The sequence below is a fragment of the Artemia franciscana genome, chromosome 19 (genome assembly GCF_032884065.1).
Source record: "Artemia franciscana chromosome 19, ASM3288406v1, whole genome shotgun sequence".
Taxonomy (NCBI): Eukaryota; Metazoa; Arthropoda; class Branchiopoda; order Anostraca; family Artemiidae; genus Artemia; species Artemia franciscana.
The window spans coordinates 17,646,076-17,663,282 of NC_088881.1; the positions used below are offsets into that span (position 1 = coordinate 17,646,076).

At 36.5% G+C, this 17,207-nt stretch overlaps 1 protein-coding gene across 1 annotated transcript in view; it reads right to left on the reverse strand.

Annotated features, from left to right (window-relative positions):
• LOC136039359 (protocadherin-like wing polarity protein stan) overlaps positions 1-17,207 on the reverse strand; it is a 173,078-nt gene that overhangs the window by 145,373 nt on the left and 10,498 nt on the right. Inside the window, exons 4-5 of the mRNA XM_065723020.1 lie at positions 16,498-16,802; positions 4,616-6,067 (exon numbers count right to left, since the gene is read on the reverse strand). Coding sequence (XP_065579092.1) covers positions 4,616-6,067; positions 16,498-16,802 — 1,757 coding nt within the window. The remainder of the gene's footprint in view (positions 1-4,615; positions 6,068-16,497; positions 16,803-17,207) is intronic.

Genomic DNA, 17,207 nt, shown 5'->3' on the forward strand with positions numbered 1-17,207 from the left:
ACATTTTAGAAAAGTTCGACATGTTGAATCTATTTACGGTCACATGCAAAGACTTCATATCTGCATGGTTTGAGGAACAAACTTGAGCCTTTGTCTATCCATCTACCCCTCCCTCCGTTGCCAGGTTTTCAGCTGAATGTAGGCATGTAGCAGCTTGTTTAAACAAAAGTTTTTCAGGAATTTTCGTTTTATACGACTGGACAGCAGCCCACTGAAATTTAGTATGAAAAAGATAGTCCTGACTAGGTGCAAAATAAGGTTAAAGCCTAAGAGCTAGGTATCTTAAGCTCTTAACCGACTCGATTCAAAAACGAGACAATGCCAAACTGCTGAATTTCCCAACACGAATGCAGACTCACTCAGAATGAAAAATCACAAAAGTTTAAGTCTTCTAACGCCTGTACCATTAAAGACAGTGGTAAAAAATATAACTAGTCAAAGAATCCTTGGCTGCATGTACTTTCCTAACAAATTCCAAGGGAGCATTGGAACTTCCAACTTCTCGGTCACTTTAAAGAAACTGCATAAAATTTAAATTTTCTTATCAGTTTTGTTTGTTTTGTTTTTTTTTTTTTCAATCGCTTGCTTAGCAAGCTAACACACAAGTGGTCTCGTGAGGTCAATCCCCGGTGAATCAATAATGCATTTTGCAACTCTCAACCTTTTGACCACCACGCTAGTCTACCGTCCGTTTGGCTCGGTACCAGCCAACATACACCGTGTTCTGAATTTGTCAGCTTGTTACCAGTGTTTGTGTGCCTGTCTTTATTGGAGGCATTGAGCGGGTTCATGATCACTCTAAACCCTCTCCTTACTCCTGACTTGTTAGAAAAAAGGACAGACACGCTGCAACTTGTTGGAACCAGAATCATGTAAGGATTTTCAATAAATATAGGCTAACTGACCAAAGAGGGTCTGCTACCTCCACAACTACAAAAAGAAGTTATACTTCTATGTTCTGCAAACCGTGCTATGCATTCAAGTAGACAGTAACGTTCAAGTTGAAGAGTTGCTTATCTTCTTTAGGGTATGCACAAAGTTTTGTTTTATAACGCGAAGCGGACATTTGGACTATAGGACAAAGAAAATAGTCGTCAAATTTATAGTCACACTCTAAAGTAGCATTTAGATGCCTGCTGCTAGATTAGAGTTTGCTATTGGAGAACAGGGACTTAGTTTACAAAAAAAAAAGGAAAAATCGGCTGCATCTATCGGGCACCAGCTACAAAGTTGAAAACTTTCTGTACTTAGTTCAGAGTATCACAGATTATCTACTACGTTGAAATTTTTACCTTAGCCATGTCTATTTCACGTCTACTCATATTGCAGGATACGTTTAGAAACATCTATATTAGGTACATATTGTTGATTTCCAAAGTGCTTTTGTGGCTAAGATTTTTTTTTTCCTGGAACCAAATATAATTTTTCGGGGACAAAGCAACGCAGCTTTAGCTTGTAAACATGGTAAGTAACAGCGTTGATTGGGTGTCAGGAAGGGGACTAGTTTTAGTCAGAGACAGTGTATACTGGGACCCTTTTCAAGGAAAATTTAATCACTTTTGCTGAAGAAAATATTGTTTTTTAGACACTAAATTTTAGAAGTGTCGAATGAATGCTTTATCGCTCTTTACTTTTCATTAAAAAATACATCCATATAATTTTGTTTTATTATGGCTAATCTTCTAGAGATAAATAGATATAATCCTAGTTAAAGACATACCTCCTTTATGAAATGCCTTTATTCTTTTGTTTCCAAAATATCATTATCTCCAAAGTGTCCAATTATTTTCAGATAAGTCATATGATTTTGCCAAAATTAGCCCTCATTCTTTCCAAAAATGCTTGTATGAGCATCCATCTTGTTATATTGAAGAAAAATCAACGAGAAGACGATACTACTGTATATTATCAAAATAAGTTTAACAGTCTAGTATGTCGTCAGCTGGTTTTATAATAGTTTTTTATGACACTTGGTATTAACCAAGTGACTTATAGCGATCGCAAGTTCTGTCTGTCTGTATGTCTGTCTGTCCCGGTTTTACTACTTCAGGCACTTCCAGGAAAGCTAGGACGATGAAACTTGGCAGGCGTATCAGGGACCGGACCAAATTAAATTAGAAATAGTCTTTTTCTCGGTTTGACCATCTGGGGGGGGGGCGGTTAATTCGGAAAAAATAGAAAAATGAGGTATTTTTAACTTACGAAGGAGTGATCAGATCTTACTGAAATTTGAAGTTTGGAAGGATATAGTGTCTCAGAGCTCCTATTGTAAATCCCGACTGGATCCGGTGACATTGGGGGGAATACAGGGGGGAGCCTAAAATCTTAGAAAACGCTTAGAGTGGAGAAATCAGGATGAAACTTGGTGGGAAAAATAAACACGAGTCCTAGATACGTGATTGACATAACCGGGAGGGTTCCGCTCTCTTTAGGGGAGTGGGAGGAGAGTTAATTCTGAAAAATTAGAAAAATGAGGTATTTTTAACTTACGAAGGAGTGATCAGATCTTAATGAAATTTGAACTTTGGAAGGATATCGTGTCTCAGAGCTCTTATTTTAAATTCCAACTGGATCCGGTAACATTGGGGGAATTGAGGGGGGAAACCTAAAATCTTGGAAAACGCTTTGAGTGGAGGGATCGGAATGAAACTTGATGGGAAAAACAAGCATTAGTTTTAGATACGGGATTGACATACCCAGAATGGATCTGCTCTCTTTAGGGGAGTTGGGGGGGGGGGTAATTCTAAAAGTTAGAAAAAATGAGGTATTTTTAACTTGTGAGAGAGTGATCATATCTTAATGAAATTTCATATTTAGAAGGACCTCGAAACTTAGATCTCTTATTTTTTAATAAGGGGCTCTTGGAAAACCCTTAAAGCGGAGAGATCAGGATGAAACTTGGTGGAAAGAATAAGCAAAAATCAAAGATAGGTGACTGATATAACCGGACCAGATCCTATCTCTTTGGTGGATTTGGGGGGGGGGGGTAATTCGGAAAAGTTAGAAAAAATGAGGTATTTGTAACTTACGAACGGGTGATCAGATCTTAATGAAATCTGATATCTAGAAGGATTATTGTGCTTTATAACCCTCATTTTAAATCTCGACCAGATCCGGTGACATTGAAGGGAGTTGGAGGGGGAATCCAAAATTCTTGGAAAACGTGAAAATCAAGGTATCTTACGAATAGGTGATCGGATCTTAATGAAACTTGATAAATAGAAGAATCTTATGTCTCAGATGCTCCATTTTCAATTCGGATCGGATCCGGGGACATGAAAGGTTTGAGGGGGGAAACAGAAATCTTGGAAACTGGAAATCTTAGAAAACCCTTAGAGTGGAAAGATCGGGATGAAACTTGATGGGAAGAATAAGCACAAGTTATAGATACAAGATTGACATAATTGGTACGGATCCGTTCTCTTTGGGGGAGCTGGGGGTTGTTAATTTGGAAAAGTTAGAAAAATTGAGGTATTTTTAACTTAAGAACGGGTTACCGGATCTTAATGAAATTTGATATTTAGAAGGAACTCATGTCTCAGAGGTCTTATTTCAAATCCCAACCAGATCTGTTGACACTGGGGAGAGATGGAGGGGGAAACCAGAAATCTTGGAAAATGTTTATAAATGTCGTAGATACGTCACTGACGTAACCGAACTGGATCCACTCTCTTTGGGGGAGTTAGATAGTGGGGTTCAGTGCTTTGGCGAGTTTAGTGCTTCTGGACGTGCTAGGACGATGAAAATTGGTAGGCGTGTTAGGGAGCTGTACAAATTGACTTGAGTCGTTTTCCCCGATTCGAACATCTGAGGGGCTGAAGGGAGAGGAAAAATTAGAAAAATTGAGGTGTTTTTAACTTGCGAGTGGGTGATCGGATCTTAATGAATTTTGATATTTAGAGGAACCTAGTGACTCAGAGCTCTTATTTGAAATCCCGACTGACATAAAGCCTCTGATTTTCCTTTTAAAGCAATCTATTGATTCTTAGAATTTTGCTAGAGCTCATACCATATGAGCTCTTGGCTCTCCCAACCTCGTCACATGTGCCAAATGAGCTCTTAGCTCTTGTTTTAACATATAACTATAATAAATTCCACAATAAAATTAGCAAGTCTCACAATTTTAAACATGAACAATGGCAAATCTATTTGCTTCCAAGGAGTCACACAAGTTTGGGTAAAACTTGGAGGCTCCCTAATCAACTTAGTAATCCTTACTCGTAAGAAGGATAATCTAGACAGCTGGTGTTTTTGTAAATAGGGCTGTAGGTTGAAAATTTTTATTGCATAGTTTCTTGAAAATAGAATCCCAATTTCAATGATTCACATTGACAGCACTATGAATTTGATTCAGGTTACAATAACAGTATCACACTATTAGAATTACGAAACAATAAGAATGATTTCATTAATTATCTGCTGTTTGTGCCAAATCTTAATGCCATTGGTTTATCTTTGATGAAGTTCAGTGATTAAGATTGAAGAAACTATACTGTTTAACTTTCTTTTTCCTGTTTTCGTTTATGAAGCATTGTCTTTTTTTTTAATAGCCAAATTGTCCATCCTGATTTAGAAACAATTATAATTTAAGATGGGTTGAAAAAAGTGTCCCTACCTTGTCGGTGACATCCGCGTCAAATACTGGTACTTTCCCTATTGGCCCAGACGGGAACTGATTTTTGTAGTTGTTAAAAATGATCTTAAAGTTTTTCAGTATCGGTGCATTGTCATTAACGTCAACAACATTTATCTCAACATCAACATCGGTCCTTAAAGGTGGAGATGACGCTCTCACAACTATTTCGTATTTTTTCTTTGGTGACTCGTAATCTAACTCAACTCTTGTTAAAAGTTCAGCTTTGCCTTCATCCGTCCTCGGAACAAGAGTAAAACTATCAGCGTCTACCCCTCCAATAATCGCATACTGAATCACTGCATTAGGTCCTTCATCAGCATCACTGGCCACAATATCCCCGACTTTACATCCTATGGGACTATTTTCCTCAATAAACAACTTAATTTTATCCCCTTCAAATACGGGAGGAGAGTCATTGATATCATTTACATTAATGTGTATCAAAGCTGATGAGGACAGCTCAGGGGATCCCCTGTCAATAGCAAATACAGTTAATTCATAACTCGGAACTGTTTCACGGTCCAATGGGCGTGCTGTCCGCAAAATACCTGACGCAGAGTCAATAATAAAAGCCCCAGATCCACCCAATATATTATCAGCCAAGCTGTATTTTAACCTGCCGTTGAGTCCCTGGTCGGCATCTGTTGCGCTAACTTGAAGCACACTTGCTCCAACAGGGACATCCTCTTCAATATTACCTTTGTAGTGAATTTTTTCAAAGACTGGTGCATTATCATTAACGTCTTGAACTGCAATTTCAACGTCCGTTGTATCTGAGAGTGGAGGATGTCCATTGTCGCGTGCTGTGACAGTCAGAAGATAAGCACTTGTTTTTTCACGATCAAGAGATTTCAAAGTAATGATTGCACCAGTATTTGGATTTATAGTAAACTCAGCAACTGGATCTCCAGAAAGTGAATAAGTGACGCGTGCATTTTCACCTACATCACCATCGGTGGCACATACAACAAGTACTGTCGTTCCAACAGGAATATCCTCAAATACATTGGCCGAATAAGGTGTAGTTTCAAAAGATGGTGCATGGGTGTTTGCATCTGAAATATTAACAAACACAGTTGCAGTATCGCTTCTACCCCCTGGATCAGTCGCCGTAATAGTTAAAACAAATCGTTTTTCTTGTTTATAGTCCAGTGGTTGAGCAACAGACAATAGACCGGCTCCGTTCTGGGTTGTTAAACTGAATCTATTACGTACATTACCCCCTGTCAATTGATAATGAATGCGGGGGTTTTCGTCACGGTCAGTGGCAGTGACTGATAGCACTGGAGTTCCTGGTGGAGCGTCTTCAGCTATGATAGCTTCATATTCATGTGGTTCAAAGACAGGGTCGTTATCATTTTGGTCTTGTACATGGACTACAACTGAAGCCGTTGCGCTTTTAGAAGGCTCTCCACCGTCTTTGGCGACCACCTAGAAAATAGATATATAACAATAAAAGATAAATAAAGGGAAAATAATGACCAACTTCGAATATAAAAGATATATAACATCACACTTCATCTCTCTAATCGTCGTCAAAAAGTAAAAAGCCACTCAGAATGGATAATGAACATATACCCGTACTGTGAGCGAGGGATTCTACAACCCAAAAATGTGCCCATATTTGCCAAAAGAACCACAAGCAACGATGCCAAAAGTCAAGTTTGTCAATTTTTCCTGATTATCTTTTCAAATAATCTCGGGGGATGGTCAAGCCTTTGTGCAGGTATGCAGAGACTGAAACCTAGCGACAGGGTTGTGCACGTAAAAATACTATTTTTTTATATCTTTTTTTTTAAAGAAAAGCAAGAACAAAGTAATATGAACACCATAATCATAAAATATGACCACCGGTAATCTTTTCTTTTTTGTTTTTAACATTAACACCAACATTAACATTAATCAACATAAACACATCTCAGAAGACCCCCCTTGGGGTCTCACCTACTACTAAAGGAGGGTGTTATACCAGTTCAGTACGTTTAAATGACCTCTTCTTTCATTTCGATTTGTATTTACTCGGTGTTTGTTAACTTACTCGGTCTTTAATAATTCAATTTCTCATTGATACTGTCCGATTTGATCAATGCTCATAGTTGATTTCTAAAGTGATATGCTTATTATATAGTTCGTAGTCCTTTTTTCTCCCTCTTTTATTTTATCCATAGTTTTAATTGTTTTTCTTTCTGTATTTTGTTGTGTTTATTTCTCATTTCTTTTAGTGTCAATTTACACTTTTTGTAGTTGCAGATGTGAAATACCGGGTTTCTAGTTTAGTCACTAATAAAGCATTTATGCCAGTTAAGTACAATTTGTCCTTGAGTATCTAAGTATTACTAGTTCTTACCGTAAATTAAATAAAAAAAACTAGTTCTTTTCAGCTGAAAGTAAGGAGTAACAATAAAACTTAAGACAGAAAGAAATTATTACATATACGAGGGGTGTTGCCCCCACTTCAACGCCTTGCATTTCACGCTGAAGTATTTTAGTGCTTTTAAAAAAGCTTCTTGTTGTCAAGGAGGCACACTCGTGCCTCTATAAAGAGGCGACACACGACAATGTTAAGCGATCTTCGGTTCCAGTGGTCGCAGAGGGATGGGGAGGGATGCATTTCGTAGCCCGAGCTCCAACTAAGAAACCTGCAAAATTTCATCCCCCTCCAACTTTTCCTTCATGGGGAAAATCTGGCCGAAAGTTTCGACCCGTCAACCCCAGCCCTCCTTTAACGTTGTCCGATCGGGCTGAAATTCACAAGTTAAGGTCCCCTAGGGCCCAGGAGCTTATCCGCGAAATTTCAGCTTGATCCGATAACTCCTTCCCTGTTTTCCAGAAACCGCGCATAGCCACTTAAAATTCATTTACTTTTTTTTTCTAGACGCCTACAGGTCACATCCGACATCGGATCTGGGTGTACGAAGACTCATTTGATGCGGAATTCTCCGAGTAATTTTCCTGGAAAGTTTCGTAGGAAAATCTTAACCCCCCGAAAGTTTCGACCCTCCACCCCCCCCCCCCTTTTAACGTTGTCCGATCGGGCTGAAATTCACAAGTTAAGGTCCCCTACGGCCCAGGAGCTTATCCGCGAAATTTCAGCTCGATCCGATAACTCCTTCCCTGTTTTCCAGAAACCACTCATTAGCTATTTAATTAACGGATTTCTCTCCATAAGAGCCCATGTTAATTTGAAATTTTTAAAAGTTATTGAGAAGTTATATTTACACACATGCAAGTTATTAGCTCAGTTGGTAGAGCGTGAGACTTTTAATCCTCGGGTCAAGGGTTCAAGTCCCTTACGGGCGGTTTTTTTTCACAACATCAAAAAAATTTTGATAACACCTGGACAGCTTATCATTTGAGAGATAACAGAATATTAGCTTCTTATGAGCGAAAGAAACATTTCGGTCATTCTATCTATTTTTTTCTATTTTATACAATGATTTAAAAGCGGGGGGGGGCAGCCACCCAAGTTCCTCTCCTAATTCCTGTACGAGGAGTACAGGAATTATTAAATTACATCCACCATGGATTGTAGAAAAACGTACAGAAATAATATGAAAAAAACTTCGTTTTCTTAAAGAGTTAAAGAGGCTGCGTCCCAAAGTCGAACCTTAAAACGTACAGGAATTAGAAGAGGCAGTTGGGGGGCTGCCGCCCCCCAAACCCCCAGCTTTTAAAGACTCTTTTGTACAGGTTTTTTGTTTTTTTGCTAACCCACCGCTCTTGGCTTCGGAAAGGCCCTCTTTTAATTAACAAAAAATTTAAATGAATGAATAATGGAATAACTTCGAAAAATGTTAAACACAAGAGGACAGGAGAACCATTGCGCCGAAACTAGTAATTAGTAACAATGAAGTGCCCCCACAAAAAAAAAACCTGTACAAAAGAGTCTTTAAAAGCTGGGGGTTTGGGGGGCGGCAGCCCCCCAACTGCCTCTTCTAATTCCTGTACGTTTTAAGGTTCGACTTTGGGACGCAGCCTCTTTAACTCTTTAAGAAAACGAAGTTTTTTTCATATTATTCTAATTAAACAACAATTATGTTTCAGGAGTCGTTCTTAAAGAATTGGGACAGAATTGAGACTTTAGTATAAAGAGCAAGGTGTTGAGGAGGGGGAAACGGGTAACACCCCTCATATACGCAATAATTTCTCTTCGTTTTTAAGTTTTAATGTTGCTCCTTGCAACATTCTTTTTGACGGGCTCACTTCTCAAGATATTTTTTTGAAACGGTAAGGGAAGAAGTTTTCGATGGGTTGCCGACATTCGAAAACAACATACACCAGGTGGCGCACGCCAGGTGTGGTGCCAAGCACATTATGCCAATCGCTTCGGAGACTACCATGAGCCCCAGGTGCCGGTAAGTGGGTGATTCCTCAGAATCATTTCGGAGACTGTGCCATACACACCCAGTGGCGGTAAGTGAGTGACCTTTGAAACGGTAAGGGAAGAAGTTTTCGATGGGTTGCCGACATTCAAAATCACGTGTACTAGATGGCACATGCCACATGTTGTGGCAAGCAAATTATTCCAATCGTTTCGGAGACTGTGCCATGCACACCAGGTGGCGGTAAATGGGTGACCCCTCATAAGTTTTTATGTTTATCCGTGAAAGTAAAGGACGGCGCAAAAGTTTAAACCTAATAGAAACTATTTTGCATCCGGGTGAGGGTAACGAATGGCATATCCTCCGCTCTTTATAATAATGCTGCTAGAATTAATCAATCACAGGATACTAATATAACACATGGGGACATAGAACACATAAAACAAACCTTGAATAAAAGTAAAATGAGACGGGACTACGCATCTTACTTTTTCAGTCTTGAATATTTCAGTTTTACCAGGAAGCAGGAAAAACATTAATATTGGTCACTTGTTAGTGAATTTGAATGTTAAAATGGGTATCATTTTTTGCATTTTTAGTCTTTGGTAAGTCTATTTTAATAGTAAAGCGGTAACTCCTTTGTACAATTTTATTTTACTACTTTTAGTCTTTGGTAAGTGAATCTTAAAGCGGAAACCTTTTCTACACTTTTTATTTATTTTTAATCTTTGGTAAGTGCATTCAAGTGTTGAAGCAGTGTTTTTCTTATACTTTATTTTACAGCTTTTCAGTCTTTGGTAAGATCATTTTAGTGCTATACCAGTACTATTTTTTACATTTTCTTTTTAGCGTTCGATTAAATCTTTTAGGACAGAGAAGAACATTTTGCAAGAGAAGATCTTTTAGATTCATCCAGGGGTGCATCCAGGATTTTCGTTGAGGGGGAATGGTACAACTTTTTTAATGCGTCAAAAATTTGTTTACATGCATTTTTGTTATGTGGATAAAAAATATGGGGAGGGGGCTTCAGACCCTGTAGCGCTCACTCCTTTTCTTCTTCGGTCTTAAATATTTTTATTTTACCAGATAGCAGGAAAAACATTAATATTTACTTGTAAGTGAACTTGAATGTTAAAGTGGTACCATTTTTTTACATTTTTAATCTTTTTTAAGTGCATTTTAATAGTAAATCGATAACGCTTATTTACAACTTTTTTACTACTTTTAGTCTTTGGTAAGTGCATTTTAAAAGGTGAAACCTTTTGTTTTACTAAATTTAGTCTTTGGTACGTATTTTAATGTTTCAGCGGTACTATTTTAAATTTTTATTTTATTATTTTTCGGTTTCGTTTAAATCTTTTAGGACAGAAAAGGGCATTTTGTACAAAAAAATATTTTGTATTCATCCAAGGGCATATCCAGGATTTTCATTGAGGGGGAGGGCTTAAAATATTTTCTAATGCACAAAAAAATGATTAAATACATTTTTGTTAAGTTTTCAAGAGTCGATCAAAAATGTCATTTGGGGGGGGGGGTCAAACCCTGGTTTCTTTTTCATCTTCTTTTTTCACTATTGAACAAGAGAACGAATGTCACGAAAGACAACGTGCGAATAGAGCATTTTCTGTCACTAACTGAATATTTTTTACAATTACAACAATATTTTGTATGATGTAAAGCCAGAAAAGCCTCCCCCCCCCCCCTTCCATCACGTATAGTATCATTTCTATTTGCTTTTAGGTTTTAACGTCGCTCTCTACTCACACATAAGACAACATTTATGTAATTTGATTTGATTTATGAGTATTCAAAAGATTTATACTTGTTTGAAAGGTGAATAGGCATATTATAAAATTTGTATGTAGCCAAGATGTTACCTATGCTTTTTTCGGTATTTCTGTATTATATGGTACACACTCCAGAATTTTGATCTACAGATCAGACAATACCAGTTTACACCTGTCAGTATTTGAAGAAAATTAGCTTAGGCTCATTTGAAATCTACGTTGTAGGTATATTTTTATTAAATATTTAATATATAGAAGTGGTATTATGGTTGGGCTAAGTTTGGCATTTAATATAATGCGTTCTGTGCTCCTCCCCCCCCCCTACCATGATTCTTTGTTGTAGTTTTAATAATTTTGTTACTAAAATATTGTATTTTCATTATATTTTTATATATGTCAATAGGATTTTCCCGCACTAAATCATTGGTCTTAAAAATTAAAATATCGGGAGAAAGTTCATTTGAATGGAAACTTTAACCTTTAATGTCTTGTTTAAGCAGCGAAAGAGATCATCCAATGGCAAAGTGTAATATTCCGTTAATTAGACCACACTACAGCAATCCCATCAAACTACTTTTTCGGGGATCTTCCCCTTCTTTTTAAAATTGCACATACATGTTTATTTTAATTTACAGAAAAATGTATAACTTTTAGGACGTTTATACTTCAAACTTTTTTTTCAAGTGGGTTAGCCTATAAGCAGAAGCAAACAGATTATAAGTCGTTCATCTGCATAATCAAGCGCCTGTTAGTTTGCTCCAAATTTGCTAACCTGCACATTCGATTACCGGAAATGACAGTTGAATTCTAGTGAAGAATGTCAAAAGGTGAAACCGACACTTGAAAAGTTTTCTCAAGCTTGTTAAAGAACTCTCCCATGATCGAACTATTAATCAATCATCATGAGAGTGTCTTTGCACCTTCAAATATAGTCACATTCACAGAGTCTACAAACATCTTAAGGTAAAGAAAAATATTGTGATTTTATTTCACATCCAAAGAGAAAAGATTAAGGAATTTTAAATAGTTTTGTGCTTGCTCTTAGAGATTTTTTACGAAAATAAAAAGCTGTAACAAAACAAGGATTATCCTATACTTGAGGGGGGGGGCGTTGCCCCGGCATATTCTCTCTTTGGTCTAATTTTTTATTCGTTCTGTGTGCATGTTTTCCTTGTTGTCCTGTATATATCCCTCGAAGGCTTCAATACAATTCCTATGTATTATCCTTCGCATTTAGATTTCACTAATCCTTCCATCTCGAGTCTTTCAATAACTTACTTGATTCAGAGCTAACTCCCGGTAGTGAATATACGGCAGCAATACGTGTTAAGAATCTAGAATCTATAACACAAACGAAAATCGATAAAACAAGCCTTTAGTTTACAAGGCAAGACATTGAATGTAAAATACTGAATAGGTTCTAGGGCAATAATGATGTAGGAGCCAAATTCAGCATTAATACGCTTCTTCTTAAGAGTGCTTATTAAGGCAACAAAAGGAACTATTCTGATTTGATTTTACTACTGTTCCCATGTCTAATGGCAGCCTGAAGGAAAAGGAAGACGAGGCCGACCAAAAACACACACTGCAGAGACAGTATGATCGGGACCTGAAAGAGGCCAACATTTCCCTCACTCCAAAATGGGAAGATATCACTGCAGCCGCACAGCTTTGTGATGAATAGAGGGGCTTTGTCGATGCCCTACGCGCCACTGATGGCTCAGGAGGGCCTTGTCTCTAATCTTTCTACTTAAATGGTCTTGAGTTTCGTCTAATTAAGTCATTCCTGGTTTGATGATTTACTAAAAATAAAACTCTAAAAAAAAGAACATTATAACATAAGACTAGCATAAATTGGCTTAGATTAACATGGCAGGAATGAAAATCACCTTTTTTTGGGAAAGGTGATAATCCTGAAAAAAGCTACCAGTTAGGTGTTCTTTCTCAAAGTCACTGAATGACAAAAAAAAGTGCGGATTCTAAAGTACTTTTTGCATTTCAAGTTAGGCATGGTTTCAAACCCAACACCCTTTGTAGCAATCAATTACAAAAGAAGGCAATCCTAAAAAGGATAGCAAGTGATTTTAAAATGGTTCAAAACCATCTTGAAGGGTAATTCGACAGCCCTGGGTCATATAACTTTCATGTGTATTACCTGGTGCCTAAGAATTCTTCATGGTTGAAGCAATAGCTGCAACCTAGTAAAGAGCAAATCTTGGCCAAATGTAACCGAAAGTTCAAACGCACTTTTTTAATGTCTCCATTGAGAAAAAATTGTCATTTAACGCTGATTGATGAATGGTAAATATTATTTCGGTTAATTGCACTAGCAAAAATTTATTACGAAAACAAATTTATGGAAATTTCGAAAAAAGAGATTGAAACACTTCAAATATGGGGCAGGATTAGAGTGAAAAATGTCCGATTGGAATCATATCGTCGAAAACCCCTTCCAAGAGAATTAGAGCCCCTAAACTTGATCAACAATGAAAATTCCTTTTTAATATGTTAGTCCTGACGTGTCTCCTTAAAACTGATGTAATATATTTTTTTTCAAACAGTTCGTGGTAACGAACTGTAGTAAGGAGCGACCAGGCTCAATGGTAACCGAAACTCTAAAAAATAGAATTTTGATACCAATAATTACATCAAAAGAATTGCATTTTAATGCTGATTTTAAATATACAAGTTTCATCAAGATCAGTTATACCTATCAAAAATTACGAGCCTGAAAAAATTTGCCTCCTTTTAGAAAATTGGGGGAAACACCCCCTAAAAGTCATACAATCTTGACGAAAATTACACCATCAGATTAAGCGTATCAGAGAACCTTAATTTAGAAGTTTCAAGCTCTACATTAACATCTTTAATTTCCAACAGAAATTAAAAGTTCTAGTGCCTTTTTAAGAGACCAAAAAAATTGGAGGGCACCTAGCCCCCCCCCAAGCTCATTTTTTCCCAGACGTCAAAATCCCGAGATAGCCATTTTATTCACCATAGTCGAAAAACCTAATAACTATGTCTTTAGAGACTTACTCCCCCGCAGTCCCCATGGGAGTGCCTGCAAGTTACAAACTTTGACCTGTGTCTACATATAGTAATGGTTAGTGGGAAGTGTACAGACGTTTTCAGGGGGATTTTTTGGTTTAGGGGGAGAGTTGAGGGGGGCTACGTGGGAGGATATATCCACGGAGAACTTGCCCATGGGAGAAGAGAATTTTATTGAAGGGGGCGCAGGATTTTCTAGCATTATTTGAATAAACAATGAAAAAATAAATATGAAGTTTTTTCTACTGAAAGTAAGGAGCAGCATTAAAACTTAAAACGAGCAAAATTATGACGCATATGAGGGGTTTACCTCCTCGTTCTATCTCATTCTTTACGCTAAAGTATTTTTGGTAATTTCAAACTATTTATTCTACGGCCTTTGTGATTCAGATGCCATTCTTAAGGAATTGAGACAAAATTTAAGCTTTAATGCAAAGAGCGAGGCATCGACGAGGGTTGAACCCCCTCATATAAGCAATAAAAGCAAACGAATATAGAAGTTCGTTACGTAAGTTAAATCGTAAGCTACATATATTTTTTACCAGTGAAAACGTTTGTAAAAAATTAAAAGTTCTAGTTGCTTTTTTTAAGTAATCAAAAAATTGGAGGGCAACTAGGCCTCCTCCCTTGCTCCTTTTTTCTCAAAATCTTCCTAAAATTTTCAAAATTGCAAGTAATTAATATGCAAATTTCATTTTAATTATTTATGTGTGGAGAGCCAAGATCAAAACATGCATTAATTCAAAAACCTCCAGAAATTAAATTAAAAAAAAAGTTTTTTTAAAGTAAGGAGCAACATTAAAACTTAAAACGAGCAGAAATTACTCCGTATATGAAAGGGGCTTTTCTCCTCAACGCCCCGCTCTTTACGGTAAAGTTTCTTACTGTTTTGAAAATAAAGTTAAGACAGTGTCAAACTTTAGCGTAAAGAGCGGGGCGTTGATTAGAAAACCCCTTTCATATACGGAGTAATTTCTGCTCGTTTTAAGTTTTAATGTTGCTCCTTACTTTCATTTAAAAACTTGTTTTTTTTTTAAATTTTAATGCAATAAAATCCTTCAACACAGTACAGTTAACTTGCAACACATTACGTCTATGCGGTACGGACACTCAGATCTTCAAAGCCAAAGGGGTGTGTGACTATCCCCTGTTAACACAATATAATCAAGCAAAAAAATGAATTTATTTAATTCAGATCAAATCAGATACATTAATCCGCTCATATAGTTATATAAATTTAGTCACACTAAAGTAGACCGGTTTTACTCACAGTTCATAAATATCCAATTCAAACCAATTCCTTTTACTTAGAACTTTGAATCAATATAATCCAATTATTTGAGATGTTCTCACTTTGAAAGCTAGTTCAGCACTGAACTAGTTCAGTTCAGTACAAAACTAGTTCAGTACTATATATGGTTTTGAATACCGTGTAGTCGTATAATATTTGTTTGTATATTTCTTTTTAATTATTTTACACGTCCTTTTTTTGGGGAGGGGGGAGGCTGAGCTTTCAACACAGGGTAAGATAAAGATTAAAGAATTTGAAGGTACAGTACCAAATTAGTGGTGGGTACAGAAGTGTCAACCCTGTGATGGAGGTGCCCATAGATAACAGGCTGCGACAAAAAGAACGAGTTGGCTAATTACTTCCGTGGACTTGGTACCGACATCTTCAATTTTTTTTCAAGGGGCATGTTTTTTTGTTTTGTTTTTTTGATCTTTTTTAATTAAATTTGCGTGGAGTTAAATTCCAAGTCAAAATCAAGCAAATTTTACATTGAAAGAACTCCTTGTTCTAAATACACAAGCAATATTTTAAGTAAAAAAAAAGGCTGGAAAATTTAATCAAACTATGTTCATAAACAAGTATTTGGTATCGTCCGCTAGGTGTATATGAGACAATTTTCCCGTTTGAAGCACCTTTAAGGGGCCGATTTTGAATTTGAATCCAACAAAATAGAGTCGAACTCCAAGTCGGAGCCAAGAAATTTGAGATGGACTGAACCATGTATTCTGCCAATATTTCATAGATTTTAAATAAAACTTTTATTGGAATACCGAATAAACTAACTGAATATAAAGCCCTTTTTTGTTTACTCATCAAACTCCTAAGATCTAACATTTTACTTCTTTTTGCTCAGATTATCGTTTTTTCTTTTTGCTCTATCAAAGTGCTAAGATCTTACAGCTGATTGCCGAGTAAAATAATGAAAAGAGAACTTGATGACAATCTCATCGAAGTCCTTAGACCACTGATCAGAGTAGAATAATAAAAAGGTTTACAAAAAAAAAAGGCAAAAGAAGTAAAGCCAGAATCCTCAGATTTTTGTTAGTCATCTTCTGTCAAAATATGTAAGATCTTAGCACATTGATTTACTACAGAATGGGGCGACAGTAAGTCCAATAAAAATTGTTTTACATATAAAAGACTCATAAATATTTCACAAGTAATTATTTTATTGTAAATAAAATAGACTTGTTGATTGAAAAACTACTAAAATAAACAGCGATAGCTTTTTATTGCACAGAATGATAAAATGGTTACAGCAATTTATTTTGTGCTTTTTAGAGATTGATGTAGTTTTGTGTTTTTACATAATCTATGTGATAAAAAAAAAAAACATTATTTTAGTACACCTTTAAAATAACTGAACAGAAAAAATATTTTTAAGAACCTATTTAGCAATATATATCTATTTACCTGAAACTCGTAATGATGTCCTTCTTCACGATCAAGAACTCGGGATGTTGTTACCCATCCTGTCTCAGAATCTACGGTAAAAGGCAAGTCATCCACTTCCGACTCTCCCAATTTATACGTTAAAGCAGCATTCACTCCATCATCGGCGTCATATGCCTGCACTCGGACAATACTGTGGCCCGTTGGGACGTTTTCTATGACGTTTTCTTGGAATATTTGACTATAGAAACGAGGAGCATGGTCGTTGATGTCTTTAACACTAATTAGTAGCTGAGTTGTGTTGGATCGACTTGGATTTCCTCCATCTAAAAAAAATAGGGTAATTGATGAACAGAGAAGCAGAATAAGGTAATTTAATAAACCGAAGTTACCTTCATATTAAATTAATTCAATCCCAAAATATTCATCTAAATATAGGAGGGTAGTCGACAGTTAAATTTTCTAAAAGTCGATTCAGCACACAGAAAGTGATGGGAACAAACTTCTTCGTGTTTTATCTGCTTAATTTAGTTTTTGAATTACTTTTTACTGATTGTTTCAAAATTTTACAAATATAGAGAAATATAATGTGTCGTTTATTTCAACTAGTTTTACAGTTAAATATTGCAAGTGCCACGAACGAAAGATTTTCGTTCGTTTAAAAATTCCAGTGTCGTTCTTTACTTCAATTTTAAAAAGTAAATTCCTTTTCTAAGGCGGCAACTTGATCA